Source organism: Manacus vitellinus, unplaced genomic scaffold (assembly GCF_001715985.3).
Source record: "Manacus vitellinus isolate BGI_N305 unplaced genomic scaffold, ASM171598v3 scaffold_11_pilon, whole genome shotgun sequence".
Classification (NCBI taxonomy): domain Eukaryota; kingdom Metazoa; phylum Chordata; class Aves; order Passeriformes; family Pipridae; genus Manacus; species Manacus vitellinus.
Genome location: NW_021938895.1, coordinates 17,114,623 through 17,131,841, shown reverse-complemented (window position 1 = coordinate 17,131,841; position 17,219 = coordinate 17,114,623). Strand labels below are relative to the sequence as shown.

Here is a 17,219-nt window from a genome sequence, read left to right as displayed (position 1 = left end):
CTTTCCTTAGGAAGGTGGTAGTTCTGTTAGGGATGGAGGAAACGTGGAAGTGTCAAGCTTCTTCCGAATCCCAAAGAAGGAAAGAAGTCACTTATCGTTTCTCTTTTTTGAAGTGCTTAAGGAAAAACCCAACAAACCTGAACATATACCTGTGGCCAGAATTTCCATTCTAGGGCACAGTAAGATGTACCATCCCTTTGGATTCTAGGTGTCCTAAATCAGACTTTTTTCCCCTATTTTACCAAAATTCTCAGTGAGAAAATGAACGTAACCAAAGTAGGGATTCCTATCCCCCAGGACAATTAGGTAAGTCTTCTAACCATTTCTTCCCTAGAGGAACTTGATCTTTCCATTGCAAGAACTATATTTTTTAACTTCAGAAGATGTAATAAAAAAGTTTTTTCTTGCTTCAGCATAAAATTAAAGAGGGTCTAGATGGCAATCTTTATTACCTTAAACCATTTAAAAGTTACACACACATAATGAACCTGAGCCTTATGGCAGGCAAAGTGGTAAAGAGAGCAAATGAAAAGGTGACAGCTCCTACAAATAAGAGAACATTTTCCCTATGCTTGCAAATATGCTTCCAAATGCTGTATTAAAAATACTTAAAAACTTGCTGTATCACAAAAAAAAGGTGTCTGGCAAAAGACTGAGCATTTCAAAATACACATTGCACACTTGGATATGGGTTTTGACTAAACTTTGTCACAAGGATAGGTTTTGTTTCTGACCCTTGTTAGAGCAGGATCTACTTGCAACAAGGATTAATTTAATGAAAAATGTTTCTCATGAGGTCTGCAGTTCTGTAATTTCTTTACTTTTTGTTGATATTTTAAAACCTCACTAATTATTTTTAATAGCTTTATATTCAGAGTAGACATGCATGCTTCTACCTAGAGATTTGCTAATTGTGGAATTGGCTTTTTCACAGAATCACAGAATGGGTCAGATTGGAAGGGACCACAGTGGATCATCATCTGGTCCGACCTCCCTGCTCAAGCAGGGTCATCCTAGAACACATTGCACAGAATTGCATCCAGATGATTCCTGGATATCTTCAGTGAGGGAGACTCCACAACCTCTTTGGGCAATCTGTTCCAGTGCTCAGTCACCTGCACAGTAAAGAAGTTCTTCCTCATATTTGGGTGGAACTTCCTGTGCATCAGTTTTTGCCTGTTGCCTCATGTCCTGGTGGTTGGCATCACCCACAAGAGCCTGACTCCATCCTCTTGGCTCCCCTGCTTTAGGCACTTACATATACGTAGCTGAGGTCCTCTCTCAGATCTCTTCTCAAGGCTGAATAGGCCCAGCTCCCTCAGCCTTTACTTATAAGAGGAAACGACCTCCTTAGTCTCAGACCTTTTTCTTGGTACAAGTGATAACTACTTTTCAAAGGACTTGGGATTTACTGATCAGTGTTTAGCAGCTTCCTTATAAAAATGGAAATTTCAGAGTTGCTGAAGAAGGATAATTGCATTCAAGTGAAATACAGTGTTCAGTTTGTCTGTATAAAGCATACTGTGCCACTTTTGATGTTTGCATTTTCCCTAATTTTGAAAAAGGAATTTGAAATGCAGACAGCCTGACCAGGGTCTCGGATCTTGTAGAGACAACCTGTTTGATCATTTCTTCTCCTTCATTTAAGTAAGAGGTAATGAAGAATAGTACTAAGCTATTACTACTGATAGGTTTTAGTTTTCTAAAAAAGCCAGAATCCATGTTATGTTATATAAATAGGCAAAATGCAGTTTACTCCATATTTATTAAATAAAAACATGAATGTCTATCAAATGTGACATATCCCAGCATTCTTATCCTATATGAGGAATTTCTGTCAAAATTCAGTACAGCTGAATGTGATAATTTTGTATTCTCCTACTTACTTGTTCCATTGAAGTTACTGATGCTGACAGTATACTGTGTTTAAATCATCAGTAGGACACCAAGACTGTGTCTGTCCTAATTCTAATCCTTTCTTCCTGCAGCCATTCTCTTACAGAAAACTTAAGCTTGTGACACAAGTGCCTAGAAGACAGAACTTGTCTAAAAAATGTGCATGAATAGCCCTGCGTTTTAGTTGATCAAATTGATGAAGTGCATATGGCTGAGAAATTAAATTCTAGCAGTACTCAACGCAGTAAACAACTTTAGAGGCTTGTTAAACAATTCAGAGTTGCTTTAGTTAATTACTTTGAAAGGCTGTCTATTGTGAATAAGCTAAAGAGCAATGGAGATTACAATTATTATACAACAAAGTATTGTCACACAGTCTTATGGTCTTCGCTCAAGGGTTTAAAAATTCTCTCATTACGTGATATTTACAGTGCCATTACACTGTGCAAATGGGACAGATATATCCAGAAGTGAGTGTCTTCTCTGGCTGAAGACAACAGCCTCTGGTGGCTGTGGCAAAAATGGTGCCCAACCAGTTTTACAAGCTAGTAGCTGCATGGTTTAGGGTAATGTAGAGATACGGGGTTTAGGGGAGAAGGGGAGAAAAAAAATGAAAGCCAACTGACCAAGAACCCAGAAACAAACCAAAAGCCTGCCTCTGTTCAGGCTGAGTGGGCTGCACATATAATATCTGTAAATTCTGTTGTGACAGAAACAGCCTTGTTCAGTTTCCAGTTTCCTTAGCAGTGTTTTTGTGGGTTTTTTATTTTGTTTTGGAGGTTTTTTCTGCTGGTTGACAGATCCCTCCTTTTTCCAGTGTACTTATGTATATACATTCACCCATTCTTCTCTACTACCTGCTTGTTTCATCAGCTTATCTGTCATAGGGAAAGCCTCTGACCTCTGTGAGAACAGAATGTAGTTTAACAAGTAGCTCATCAAAGAGTATGTAGGGATTGCCTAATTGGAGTAGAAAATGCCAGCTTTAGCTCTAAGTGTAAACAAGCTCTAAGCCTAAATGTAGCCAGCTACAGGAAAACAAATTATCTTGGTAAAGGAAATGGAAAAATGGCTTGTGTAAGAACTTGATAAAATGGCCTTGTTTCAGCTACAGAATGGCTGATAGCTGTAAGTTGAACTACAGCATAGTAATGGTGTAACATTCTCACTGTCCACTTTGTCACCCTGTTTGAAATCAACTGACAAAATCAGTTGTGTGAGACCCCACTCCTGCTCTGATTTACACTGCAGAGTTTATTACTTAAGCTGCCATTGTCAAAATCGTAGTTATTCAGAGTCAAATCTCATGTTTTCTGCTGTTACACAAGCTTACTTTCTACTTGTCTTTCTTAACAACTGTACCCTCTAACAATTATTTGAAAAGTGGAAATGCTTATAATGTGAGCTTTGTATTGAACTAAGTTCTGGGGAAATGATTTTCCATAATTTTTTGTACTTTGTGTTATTTTTTTACACAAGTGGGAATGGACTGTTACTGATGACTTTGTCTTAGGGAATAGAAAATGTCAATTTTTGGGAAAAAAAAAGGTTTAAAATCCTGAATTTTTGTTCACTTTTATTCTGATGAGCATATCTGTTTATTTTCTGGTCTTACTTCAAGTGAGTTCCAGTAATAACATAATCACTTCATCAGTGAGGGTAATTAATTAATTGCAACTTAGATATGGCCTTTTAGATTCAATGTTGTTGCATTTATTAAAAAAGTATTGATTGACAAGGGTGTATTTGGCTTTTGAGAAGTGTTTTGAACAAATAAGATCTGCAGCACTAGGAGAAGTAATTGAGCTGAGTACTAACTTAATGTGTTAAGATAGCTTTATGCTCTGGTTTATACAGCTAGAATTCTTAGACATCTAATCAAAATATTGCATATAATCATATACCAGGGCATCTGTGGGCCACTGAAGTTTTTAAAATAAATAACTTACCACTTAGCTGTATAGTTTCATCATTACCTCCTATATTCAACTTTCAGAAAACAAAAACTAGCAAAATAGCTTGTACCACTTTTTAAATTAGCTATCTTGTAATTTTAAAACTGCCCTCTGCCTGTAGCCAGATTTTACTCTGAAAAGTTTTATGTTTCTTGGTTTCCTCAGTCAGTGGTTTTTCCATGCTTCACTCTCACTTTGTATTCTGCTTATTTTTCACTACTTTTTCTGGGAGAATGTAGAAATTGTAGTGATTTGTAGGTAAAAAAAAATTCTTCCCCAGACGATGAGTGAGAACAAGAGGAAGAAGGATTTGTACTTTTTTAATCAGTTTTTTCTCTGTGACAAAGCATATCTGCCATTCCTAATGTAATGAAACTGAAGCTGAGTTATAATGGTGAGAGCTGTCTTCAATAAAATGAGCTATAATACAGCCTTTCTACTTGTCTAAAAAAAAAAGTAAATTAAGAGTTAGTGTGCATGTGGGAGATAGTGAGGGAAATAAATGTGAGTTCTCTTGATCCTTGTTTTTTATGAATTTCCCATCCTAAATTTGGGTCTTGTAAAATGGATATGTCTTTATTGACCTCAGTTTCCTTTTGAAGTTTTTGGTTTTCATTAAGCTGAAGGAAAAGACCATGATGAGGAAGTACTTCTGAGGATTTTCTCAACTTGTTTTCTTCTTTCAGTGCTCTAGTCTAGTGTGCTGTGTAATCTAGACTTACTCTTTTCAAGGAAGTAAAGTACTTCTGGTGAGGTGAAGTGTCAGGAGGGAAGTCGTAATGAACTGGCTTGTTTAAACATGCTACCAGGCACAAATGGTATATAGCCTAAGAACTGGGAGCACTCTTCTGTGATATGGCTTGTATTCTAAGAAAAAAAATCTGAGAATGCAGTGAAAGCATGCTATTGCTTGGCAAACAAAGGATAGTAGACTTTTTTTGTGTAAACGTAACAATAAAGTAGCAGAAATTAAGGTAAATTAAAAAATTCAATACTGCTGTTTACACTAATATGTTGTGACCATTAATATTGTAGAAAAGATTACTGGAATAAAGTAAGTGTATTGTACTGCTTCCCCACAATGTTCTCCAACAATATGCTGCTTGAGGATTTTTTGAACCAGAGGACAACATGTATCTATTTAATTTTAAGACTTTATTCTTTCATCAGTTTATTGTTTGAATGTATGTTATCGAGCAATTTGGAATAAAACTATACACTTTGATGGTTTACTTGGCAAACAGGGAAGTTCGTCCTTCAGAAAAAAATAGCAGGCATCTTCAGAATTTTAAAGAATTTTGCAAAAGAAAAAGCCTTTTCAGTATTCTGTTACATGTATTGGTGCCAATAAAATATGTGACTGTAGCAAACAATGTAACTTGAGATAATTAGATATTCAAAAGACATTCAGAAAACTTTTTTTTCATAAATAAAAAAAAAGAAAGAGATGAAGAATCTTTGGAAGGAGTATATCATCTTCAGCCAGAAAGTGACTAGAGTGACTCCCCTAGTTTATTCTGATAAAGTGCAAATAATCAGGTCTTAGAACAAGCTAGAGGAATCAGACTGTAATGGTAAACTGTAGTAGCTCTCCATAAAGGGAGTTCCATAATTTTGTGAGAAACAAGTTCCTACCTGCAGTAGTGAATTTCTACAGAAATACTTCATCAGCTACTCCTGTCACCCAGCAAAATAGCACAACATTTCCATTTCTGTGTGATGGTTATCATTTGAGTGAAACAAATGACCAGCAGTGAATGACTGCCTGTTCTTTGCTAGGTTGTTTATTATCATTATCACTTTTTTGTTTTTGTTCTCTACCGAATGTGCTTCTCTGGTATTGAGGGAGAGGTTTCTGCTGAAAACTGAGGTCAAATAGCAGGAATTATGCAGCACTCCAAGAAAAAGGATTTTACTTTCCAATTGCACAAAGGTCTACTTGAGCTAAAAGCTTCTGTTGTTGTGGAAAGCACTGTAGTGTGCATTGACTTGAGACTGAAAAACCTGTGAAAGTCAACCTGTGAACAGAGGTTGTTTGCACATAACACCTCATGTCTCTGAAGTTACTCTGATGTACCTTATCATGGCAGACTAAAGTAACTGTAGCTTAGTGGTCAGGAACTTGGATGTCATCTGAAGAAAAATGAGTATACATTGGGGAATAGGTGAGTATTTCGGATCACCAGATTTGTTCATGCTATTGAAGGACAATTTGATGTCTTCACGTTGATCAACTGTAAAAGTACCTATTTTCCAGTACCACAGCTCAGGAGGACCCTCGAGGTGTGTATATTCTACATTTAGTCACTGATATCACCTTTGGTGCACTTCAGTTTATGAGGACTTTTTGAAGGAGGCAACTCTTGCCCAGGATTTGTATGTGCATTGTCTTTAGATACTTCTCTTGCTAGTCAGTGAAGGGGAAAGTGATTGTGTACAGATAACAAGGGGGTGTTTATGTGCATTGGGGATTGTCAGAATTTTCAGGTTGTAGTCTCATTTGTATACGTACAAATGAGGAATAGCTATAACATGGTCATACTCGAGCTTTCCTAATAAGTAAAATCATACTTTATGCAAGCTTTTTAAAGGAGATAACAGACCTCTTTCAAGCCTTATTTTTGTCCAGATTGTATCTACTGTAACACCACATAGAAAATGCCTACTGACAGTAATGACTTTTGTAGAAGGTATGGCATTGAACTAATCAGACCTTGTATTTGAACCAACATCAGTCCCTCACTTCCTGTGCTTTTTTGTAAAGACCTGTTTTTGAGGATAAACTCTTTCATTCTATTTGGAGAAGTGATAGCCAGGTGTTTCCAAAGGATAATTTTGTGAAAAAGATAGTCTTGGTAAGATTGGGCTAACTTGTCAGCTGTCTGTGGGGGCTGTAGGATGTTCTAGATGGACTTGGGTCCTCTCATTGCAGTATGAGTTCTGCCCTATGGGAACTTAGCAGTGGGTTACCAAAGCTTTCTGAGTTGCAGGGAAGCACTTCATGGGCAAGACAAAATTTCTGTCTGATTGTGAAGCTGTACAGGGTGCTGGTGTCCAGGCAGGGTGGCTCTGTGAGGGGAGGCCGGGGCTGCCCCACGCAGCCGGTTCCAGCCGGCTCCAACCCACCCACGGCGGGGCAGGGCTGAGCCCACAGCCGAGGGGGTGCCTTGGGGAAACTTCTTTGAGAAAGGAGAGGACTAAGAGCTCCTGAGAGAGGAGGGAACTAAAAGGAGTGACAACAGTGGGAACCCTAGGGTCAGAGGAGGAGGTGCTCTGTTGTTGAAATGTTCCTGAAGGACTGCAGCCCACAGAGAACACCTGTGGGGGAAAAGGAAGGAGCAGCAGAGAGAAACTGTTGCACACTGACTGTAAACAGCCTCCACCACCACCTTGCACTGCTTCTTGTCTCACTGAAGGGACTGCAGCAATAGGGAGTAGGTGAAGTTCGAGTGAATATAAGCCAGCAAGGAAAGGTTGTTATAGCTGGTAAGTGATCTCCCTGCTGTTGACTCATGAGCTCTTAGTCCTCTTCTTCCCATTTCATCCTGCTGAGGGGGGACTGAGTGAGCATCTCGTGGGTGTTTGGCTGCTAGCCAGGGTCAACCCACCACAGAAACTAGAAGTGATTCAGTCTCTGTCCACTCTTACAGCAAGCAAAGGACAAAGATTTTTCTTTTTTAGTGGATTTTAAGATTTTAACCAGCAGCTGAGTAAATTTGCCACCAAAGGACCAAGATTATATGAACATGTGTTCTGGCCATGTCTGTGTCTGAGGTGTGCCTAAGCATGCTTTATGTTCAGGCAGTCTGATACTTGTTTGTAGTAGGGTAGCAAGAGATAACATAGCTGGCCAAACAACTGACGTGCTTGCAGTTGTAATGTTGGGAAGGGCATGATGTAGATTCACATCCCTACTCTGTGCACAAGGTTGAGTTACATGCAAAGGATCTCTTTGTATGGGGAATGTTGTAGAAAAGAACATGGGGAAACTTGAAATCATTCAGAAGGAAATAACTCAAACATTTATACATCCTTGTAATTTAAAACTGTCACTAATTAGCACTTCATCATTAATCAGCCTGGGTGGTCGTGGGGGGAAAATCAATGCAAGTGCTGCCAGTTCAGCCATTTGGCGTCATCCCTATGGAAAGGATTGCAGAATTATTCCATGTTAATTTTCAGTGGATTTTTCTTCAAATTGCAAAATTGTTCTTCATCTTTCTGTATTATTTATTCCTTTCTCTTTCTTATCCTTTAAAGTAAGTATCATTAATATGAGTTGGAAATTTTCTGGCTTGGTCAAGAAAAAAACCAACTTTCTAATGTGTTTTCAAAACAAATTTATTACCTCCTGGTGATGCAAACAACTGTGGTATAGCTTTTCAGAAGTGCCTTGAATGTTCAGAAATGTAGTTTGTCATAGATATCTAAGATGATCAGTAATGCTGAATTCTTTGAAGTAGGGTATCTGAGAAATGTCAGTGTATAGTTAAATTACATATTTACATACAGTATGTGTAGTTAAATTGCATATTTGAAACCTAGAACTAATTCTTGTTAGGAATCTGTCAGACACAACTATGTTTTAAATGTTTGAGAATTAGTCCAACCATAGCTGCACCTCAGTGATAGACTTGGATCACCTGGGATCTTCTAGCAAATTTGTGGTGTAAGGAGGTTAATTGTGTCCACTTGACAAAGATATTTTTATTGTACATTATTTTAACAGTTCTGTCTGGAACAGGCTTCCCAGGAGAGGGGTTGCAGCACCAAACCTGCGAGAATTCAAGAAGCATTTGAATGATACTTTCAGGCACGTGGTGTGACTCTTGGGGATGGTCCTGTGCAGGATTAAGAGTTAAGTTCAATGATCCTTGTGGATCCCTTCCAACTCAGTATATTCTCTGATTCTGCATTTTAAAGGGACAAATTGCCCCCAAGAAGGGAAGGCTGGTGCTCTGTCTGTGCTGGCTTATGGAGCTGAGTGTTAAGAAGCCCAACAAAACAACAACAACCAAAAAGCCCCAATAAACCAAAAAGAAAAGCAAAACAACACTGAGCCATCTAAAGCTACATTGCAGCATCTGGAAATGCCCTGACATTCTGGCCTTCTGGAAAGGCTTTTTTCTCCCTGTGGTTGGTCTCTGCTGTTGTCACTACTGAGCAAAAGAAATACAGTCTGGTATTTGGACTGTTTTCGTTTAACTGGAGCAGAGATGTGTCTCTGTCACTCCTCCAGAGCTACTTGTCTGGTGAACACAGGAGAGGTTTACACTGACGCTCTTGCATGTATTTTTAAATACCTTTTAAACAGGAAAGGAATCCTACAAAAGGAGACTGCTGCCATCACCACAAGTAGTTTCCTATACAATAAAATAGTTGGAAAGCTGGCCCTTGGCTCTTCCCCTTCCTCCCCCTTTCAGAAAGAAGCACAGCAGGGATGAGCAGGCCCTGCTGAGGCTTAGTCAAGTGTGGCTTTCAAACTCCTTTTGTCTTTGCATCCTTTAGAACAGGATAGGCTGTGTTTAAAAGGTCTACAAATGGGCAAACCACAGTTCTGTGATTCTTTTTCTGTTGCTTCTATCACTGCATAATCAGCTTGTATCTCTCCATCCATCCATCTTTTGTGAAACAGTTCTTAAAGAAATAATGTGTGCTCATGCCCAATGGGGAAAAATGTTTAGAATCTCTTAAAATATCACTGTAAGTGTCTTCTGAAGTTAGAGCAGAAGATTTGCCTCATACAAAGGAAAAAATTGTTTCTGGTGGAAAGAACTAACCCATGGAGTAATTGCTTATTTGTAGCTGCTACAAAATTTGGTACAGTTTTGTTGGTTGTAGGATAATTTCAGTGTTCCACACCTGACTCTCTGTAAGGATTTTCGAGAACACTTATTGCCATGGTTGGAAAAACATTTGAGAAAATCTGTAGTGAGACCAATATTGAGGCAGATATTTGGGTTTTTTTCTGTTTTGTAGGTAGTGATGATGCAATTATGTCTCCAAGAAGAATTTACAAAGTGGATCTTCCTCCAGAGGGTTATGTTGCAGCTACTCCAGATGCTATTAGTAGTGCCATTTCTGAAAACTCAGGCAGTAGTGCTGACTCAACAGGTAAGTTTCTATGGTTGTTACTGTGATAAATTTTTCTCAAGGAACTCTTATCAAGTAGACTCAGACTGCAACAATTAAGTATTTAAACTGTTGCTGCCAGCGGGTGTCACTGTTTTGCAACATAAGCAAAATGAGGATGTGCATCCCTATGAGTTCACCTCTCTTGTTAAGTGTTGCACGACTAGATTCAACATTTGGTTATAGCCATACAGTGCCACGGATCTTGCTGAAGTTCCATAAAGTCTAACTGAGGACAAAGTCTTTAGCTCCTCCCACTCAAGTGGCACATGTATATTCATATTATGCCTGCTTACAGTCTTGTTATTTTTAAGGATAAATGATAGATAAAGCTGTTTTACTAAGTCTTACTCTTGATATTCTGAGAAATTGGATAAAGACTCAACAACATTTCAAATTTACCTCTCTCCATTAGAACAGACATTCATCATTGGTGTGGGTGGAGGGAGATACCTATTCTTTAGTGTTGAGAGGCTTTCTGATGAGAAACTGTGACCAGGTAACTTCAGAACCAATATTTAAGGTTGTCAAAGAATACAAGAGAAGAAGCACAGAATCTGTAAAGTGAGCTCTAAGTTGGCCTCAGTTAAATACATGGTTTTCTGAATGCCATTGCCAGAATAAATTGATTCTGTCTGTCTTTAAAAAAAAAAAAAGTTCTAAGCTTAGACAAGACAAATTCATTTAGTTTTTTCAGTTGCTGTGTTCCTGTGGATGTATGTTTGTCTAAAATGGTGTATCACTATCATTTGCTGCTAGGGGCATTCTACAGCAAAGAAAATACACAGGTAAGGCAGCTGAAGTAAAACACCTGATAAGCAGCGTTTATTAAAGTACTGTATCTATTCCAGCCTGGAGACTGCCTTAAATGTAAGGAAAATCTCCAATATAACCTGCAGATATGGAAAGGCAGATGCTGCTTGCCTCTGCAAACAGGACCCACAGGGGTGAATTTTCATTTGGAAATTAGGTCTGCACTTTGTTCTGAGCTCCATTCAGGATGTGGATACAAGTAAAGCTATCAAAGTAGCTTAAGAGACTGAAGCAAAATACAGCGTGACTGGTCGTGCATCAGGAATGTTTTTCCTTGATGTGAAGTGGCTCAAAGACCATATTTTGAGTGACGAAGAAGTAACTTTATCGGAGTAACGTAAGAGTAGATCTTGATACCTTTTGGATTATGGATAGAAAGGTGTTCTGATGTACAGCTTCTAGGCTGCTCTTTTCTCTGTTGGATGGGATTCATGTTCTGAGTCCAAAAGCTATTTCTAGGCGATGCTTACATTTGTTTAGTTGTACAGCTGTCTTTGGGCAGTTCACTGGGTTTGTTTCCCAGCATGTCATATTCAAGCTGCTTATTCTGATCCCGAAGCACCATTTTTCTCCTTCCATGCCATATAATCTCCATTTATTATTTAGTGTTCTTTCCTTTTAGATATTAGAGGGATGTTTCCCCTTCTGTATTTTGCTAATAAAACTAAATGAAGTCTTGTAATACTTCATAGGTAAATGGACCTATAACGTTCAGTTTTATACAGGGACTTATGTTGCTTTTAAATGAAACACTAGAATACAGATGTCTGAACACTGCTGCAACTTCTTTATTAAGGTATTAGCATGGAACTTTTGTGGCAAATTTACTCAGCTACTGTTCAAAATCTGTGTGTAAATCAGGTTATATGTGGTCCATATTAGGTGTTGATATATTTCATAGCAATTAAGCAGAATAGAATTTAGGATTGCATTATGTTGTCTCTTTTTAAAGTAGTATAAATACTTGGCCTGGTGTTACAGTGGATAGAATATTGAATAATGGTTCATTTTCTAGATTTAATCTTTTCCCTTAGTATTTCAAAACAAACGTGCTCAACCATGACAACAGTAAGTAGAATTCTGATATTGTGTAGTGACAGTATTGACTGTTGGATGGAGAGCTCTTTTAGCTGATCCCAATTTCAGTGTTCAGCAAGAGTAGGTTTTGGACTTCAGCCACTTTTTCAACAGTTAACAAATTGATCTGGAATTTTGGGAGACTTATTTTTGGATTGGTTTGTTATTTGACTTTGCAGTTTATCATGGAATCAAGAAAAAATAAGTTTGAAGTGAAGTGTTTTTATCAGTGATTCTCCTTGCATGGTAGATTTGACTGTAAATGTCATTCTTGCCAGGGATTTGTCTAATTTGTTCTTAAAACCTCCTCATAGGGAGGTTTTTCTTACATGCTCTTTTCTACTTGCTCTAGTGTTTCACTACCCTTTAATACTAGGTCTTTCTTGCTGAAGTTTGGACCCTTATTTGTTTTGTCTAAATACAGATTCAGAATTGGAGATCTGTGCTAATCTTGCAAGGTTGAAGGACAACATTAATTTCATCCTGACAGTATCAACTGTAATGGAACTAATTTAAAGAGTAATAATAACGGACAACCCAAAAAATATTTTAGAGCTGACGAGAAGTTGTTTTAATTTATAATTTCAATTAACTTTAACTTTTAAACAATTTCTCAAAAACAGTTGATGGCTAAATTCATAATCTAATGATTGAATACTTCATTCTTTCAGATTAATGCAATAAAATATGAGCCATGGCACATCTATCCCTCTTGACAATCTTGTTATTAATTCAGATAGACACAGATTTTGTTCTCTTAATTTATTGAGAAGACATAGCAAATCACGCTGATATATAAGTAAGTTGCAACTAAAAAATTTAAATCCTAAAATAGTCAGATTATTTTCATAAAACAAGTTTGATAAACAATGAAATTATTTTTGAGTCAGATTACTTTTTTTTTTTGCTTGAGTTTCCACATAATTTATTTCCCTTAATTCTGGACTCAAAGGCTAGAAAAGGATATCGTGGGAACCTTTTGTTACCCAGCATATACACAAGATGCTCAATTTTTTAGGAAACACCAGCTTTTGAGCAAGAGGGGGGGAAAAAAAGGCAGGTCTGTGTGAATATTTCAGTATGTCTTTCTCCATCTGTCTCTGCATGTATTTTTAGCATTTCAAATATTTTTTGAAATGCTTTTAAACACTTTTCTTTGTTTTGTCAAATAAATTGTGAGTAGCTATGCCCTTAGCATTACACAGTCACCTTGTGATGATGTGTAAATGACTAATGGCATCGAGATTCAAAGTTTGGTGAAACATCTCTGCTTCCCTCTGGGATTCTCTTATACATTTCCCAGAGGTGAGGAGAATAAAGCTGTTGTTGCAGGTTTGTTTCCTTCATGTAAGCAGGTGATTGATAAACCTGTAGTAATGAGAAGAAAAATCTAAGAGTCTTTCTTATCTTTCAAGAAAATAATGAACATTACATTTATCCAACATTCTTGGAATAATAAAATAGACTTGAGCATCTAATTATTAAAAACTCCCTGGACTGTTTTGTATGACAGTGTGATTATGTCAGCCTTCTTTTGATTGAATTGAGTAACAAGAATTAGACAGTCAGGGGAGGAAATAATCCAGAGAATTTCTTTTGTTTTTCACATTATTGTCATACTGACCTTGGTACATGTTAATGCATTGCTAACTTGTTAAGCAGTAGACTTTATATGTTTGGCAAGGGCATTAAAATGTGTAATTTTCACGCTATTATCCATCAAATTCTGGTTGTAAGTCCAATATTTTCATATCCTAAAGTTCTTAAATCAGAGATAAAAATTAATTTATTTTTATTACCTATTTATTGAGAAATGCTTCTTCAAGAGTAGTCACTTGAAAGATCCACCATCACATTTAAAAGGGGTTTCTATATGAAAGGAGAATCCAGAAGACTTTAGTTACGTGTCCCTTAACTTTCTAGGAAGCAGTACTTTTGTTTTGGTTTTTACTTTCGTAAGATGAAGTAAAATTGGGGGGGTTTGGTTCTTATTTCAAGACAGGTAAAACAATAGGAAACACTATCTTGCATTAAAGTATGAATGCTAAAAATGTAACCTTATTCCTTCTAAAAGATAAACTGATTTTATTTCTCCAGCAGTGTTTCTTCTTGGATAGTGTAATTGAAGCTATGATAATAGAATATAACATTAAAAGTTATTTTATTTTTGCACAAAACAGTGTGCTGGATTATAATTTCTCTCAAAAGTTCTTTAATATTAAATCCATATTTTTATGTAGCATCACAAAGTGATATTTGGTGGTTCTTAGATTTATGGCAGAGCAAATTCCTGCCCCAGAGACTGTAGAAGATAAAAGCTGTGCATGTAGGAGTTCAGTAATATGCAATAGTTGAGGGCACCTGGAAGAGCAGATAAAGAGAACTCAAAGAAAAAGGTTCTTAGGATTTTTTTTTTCATTTTTAACTTAATAACCCATTCTTTTTGTTCTTGTCAAGTCTCACTCGTTTTTCCTTCGTAGTTTGGAACCACAGTGTAGTATTCATCTGATACTATGCTGTTGTTACTATCTTGATAACAACCTTCCTACTTTTGGTGAAGCCTGTTATACAGACAGAAGGAGCAAGACCTGGCTGAGCTTTGTCCTAATTGGTAGGTTATGAGGTGGAGTTCTAGTTAGGAGGAAGAATCCAGTTTGGATGCTTCATTGTCATGCTGAGAAGTCAAGTTAGAGAAATAGAAGCAAACAACTGATTTTTTTTTTCCTACTTTTTGACAGCTGACAAATCTGACATAATGTGAAAAGTGGTACTTCAGTGGGACACTTCCTCACCTGGTTAAATTTGCTTGTTGGTCCCAGGCTCTGCAATTCTATATGATAGAGGCACATGAGTTATTTGTTAATGTAGCTGCCCTTTGGACTTTTGCTTTTTTTATTTGTTTTTGTCAGAAGGGGCAATACTGCAGAGAATCACTATGGTACTGCAAGAGGTCTAAGCTGAAGGAAGTTAGAGATCTGTCTCATTTATATACAAGTAAATTAGTTATTCAAGTGAGAAGCATACCAGGAAATTCTTAGTGTTGTCAGTATAGAATAGCAGCACTGGGGAGGGGTCCTTAACCGGTCTCATAAAAGCTACTACATTTCTTGTGTTTGGTTCTGCTGGCAAAAATGTTTGCACTTTCTGGTCAGCAAAAGATAGTTTTGGTTAAGGCATGATCAGGTAATCTCTGACCTCTCTGTAGTCTCTTGATTCGCTTAAGGTTTAAGGCAACCATTTTAGGAAGACTTAATGATGCTTAAGCTTATGTTTGTTGTTAAGTGGTGCTAGTGTGAATCATGTGTTGACTACTTAGGTTCTGGGCAAGTGGTTGGGAATGCAATATATTACAGAACTGATAGCACACCGAGGGAACAATGGATATTGAGCAGCTAAGGCCAGCAGCAAATTTTTTTCACTGGTGGGTAGCACCGCTGAAATTAAGAATGTTTTTGTAGCCTTCAAACTAGAGGAATCATTAGACCGTGTAATTTAATCTTCTCTACCTGCTAGAGAGGTCTTACCCCATATTGAGCTCAGCAGTTTGCATTTAAAAAAAGAACCAACCAAACAAAAAAACCTATTCACATTTCAAGGATGTCACAGAGGCTCCACTACTTTCTAGTGCTACAGTTAATTGGCCTCACTCTAATCAAAAACAAAAACAAAAAAATATTTGAAAATGGATTTTTTTTCTGCCTTCCTCCATTTAAAGAGGAGTATTTATTTAGCAGTATTTTCTTCCCACAAAGAAAACCAGTAATCAAGTTACCACCACTCTTTTTCAATTAAACAGATTCACTTGTGTGTTGCTCTAAGATGTTTGCTTCAATCCTCAAGTCACTTTTGTAGCTCTTCTAGATATCTCCCATTTCACAGTATCCTTTTAAGAATATAAACTCCGTTACTGCTGGTAGTATTTATTTTTTCAACAAGGCCATATGTTGATATAATATTGTATGGGCCATTCACTTAGGATTTGGACTTGATGATCCTTATGGGTCCCTTCCAACTCAGAATATTCTGTGATTCTGTGTAATATAGTCCTTGTATTTCTATCCATAAAACTGGGTGTTTTGGTTTTAATAGGTAAGAAAATTGTATCAATGTTTTTCTGCCACAGCATTTCAGCAAGAGCTCCTTTTACTTGGTACACTGATATTCTGACCATGCTTAAAATCTGCGGGATTTAGTGTCTGGGTTTTTTTGTTTGGTTGATTTTGTTGGGGTTTTTTTAGAACCCAAGTAGTGCTTATATATAACTTTCCTATTTTCATTTTTTTTTTTAATGTCAACAGTAATTTTAATGTTAATCACTGATGAAAAAGCCAAGCAGGTGCAAGCTTCCTGCCAGTTCCCACAGCAGGCTTTTGGGCTTTTTAAGTTGTCTCAAACCGTATTTCAAAATCTCAGTACTATGAGTTCATAGGCTATATGTGTTGCAAGAATAGTATATCAAAAGCTCTAAGTATTATTTTTCCCCAAAAATACATTTACCATTACATACCATGTGATTAAAGTATGTCCCAGCATCCCAATTAAACAGATTGCCCAGAATTCTTTACCCTTGAAGAAACTAATACTGTGTCAAAGTTTTAGATGTGTTTTCAAATTAGTCAGAGGGTGTGACTGTAGAAAAAAGTTAAAAGAAATATTTCATTAAAAAAATCTTTTTCTAGTTCCACACCACTTCATTCATGTCTGCAGTTATCTCAGTGATGTTACAATATACATTGTTTGCTTAGTACTTCTTAACTGTAAATTAAAACGTTTAACAGTGCTCAATGACTATTATTACCTATTTTAAATAAAATAGTTCAAGTAAGAACTCAACATGAAATAAACTCAACTTATCTTGAAGCCAAAGGAGTTTAAAAACACTTATAATTGCTTTTCTGAATCTTATATCTGAAAGAAAAAGCTATGAAAAAGTCCTCCTATGAATCAGGTTGTTTTGTATTGTGTTCTGTCTGCTGCTCGTGGATTGACTTGTGGCAACTTCTGTGTTAAATATCCAAAGCTGGTAACAAGACAAATTATGGGAATTGTGACACTTTGGGGGTAAGAATTGGGCATTTGCAAACAAAAAGTAAGAAAATTCTTTCCAGATTTATTCTTTTTTTTTTAATGGAATAACAAGCCTATTAAAGAATTGTTACAGATAAAAATCCTGTCTAATTTAGGACTTCATAAAGTATGCCTGAATAATGAAAGATGCCAAAGTACAGTTCTTAATATAATAGTGTTTTGCAACACAGATGCACCAGATCATATTTCAGTGAATAAGTGAATATGACTGATATGCAAGTGTGCAGATTTTTCTTACAACTTGCTGAAAAAAAGTGT

General features: G+C 36.9%; 1 protein-coding gene across 1 annotated transcript in view; it reads left to right on the top strand.

Annotated features, from left to right (window-relative positions):
* ERICH1 (glutamate rich 1) overlaps positions 1–17,219 on the top strand; it is a 100,245-nt gene that overhangs the window by 52,758 nt on the left and 30,268 nt on the right. The window contains exon 3 of the mRNA XM_018088890.2: positions 9,831–9,965. Coding sequence (XP_017944379.2) covers positions 9,831–9,965 — 135 coding nt within the window. The remainder of the gene's footprint in view (positions 1–9,830; positions 9,966–17,219) is intronic.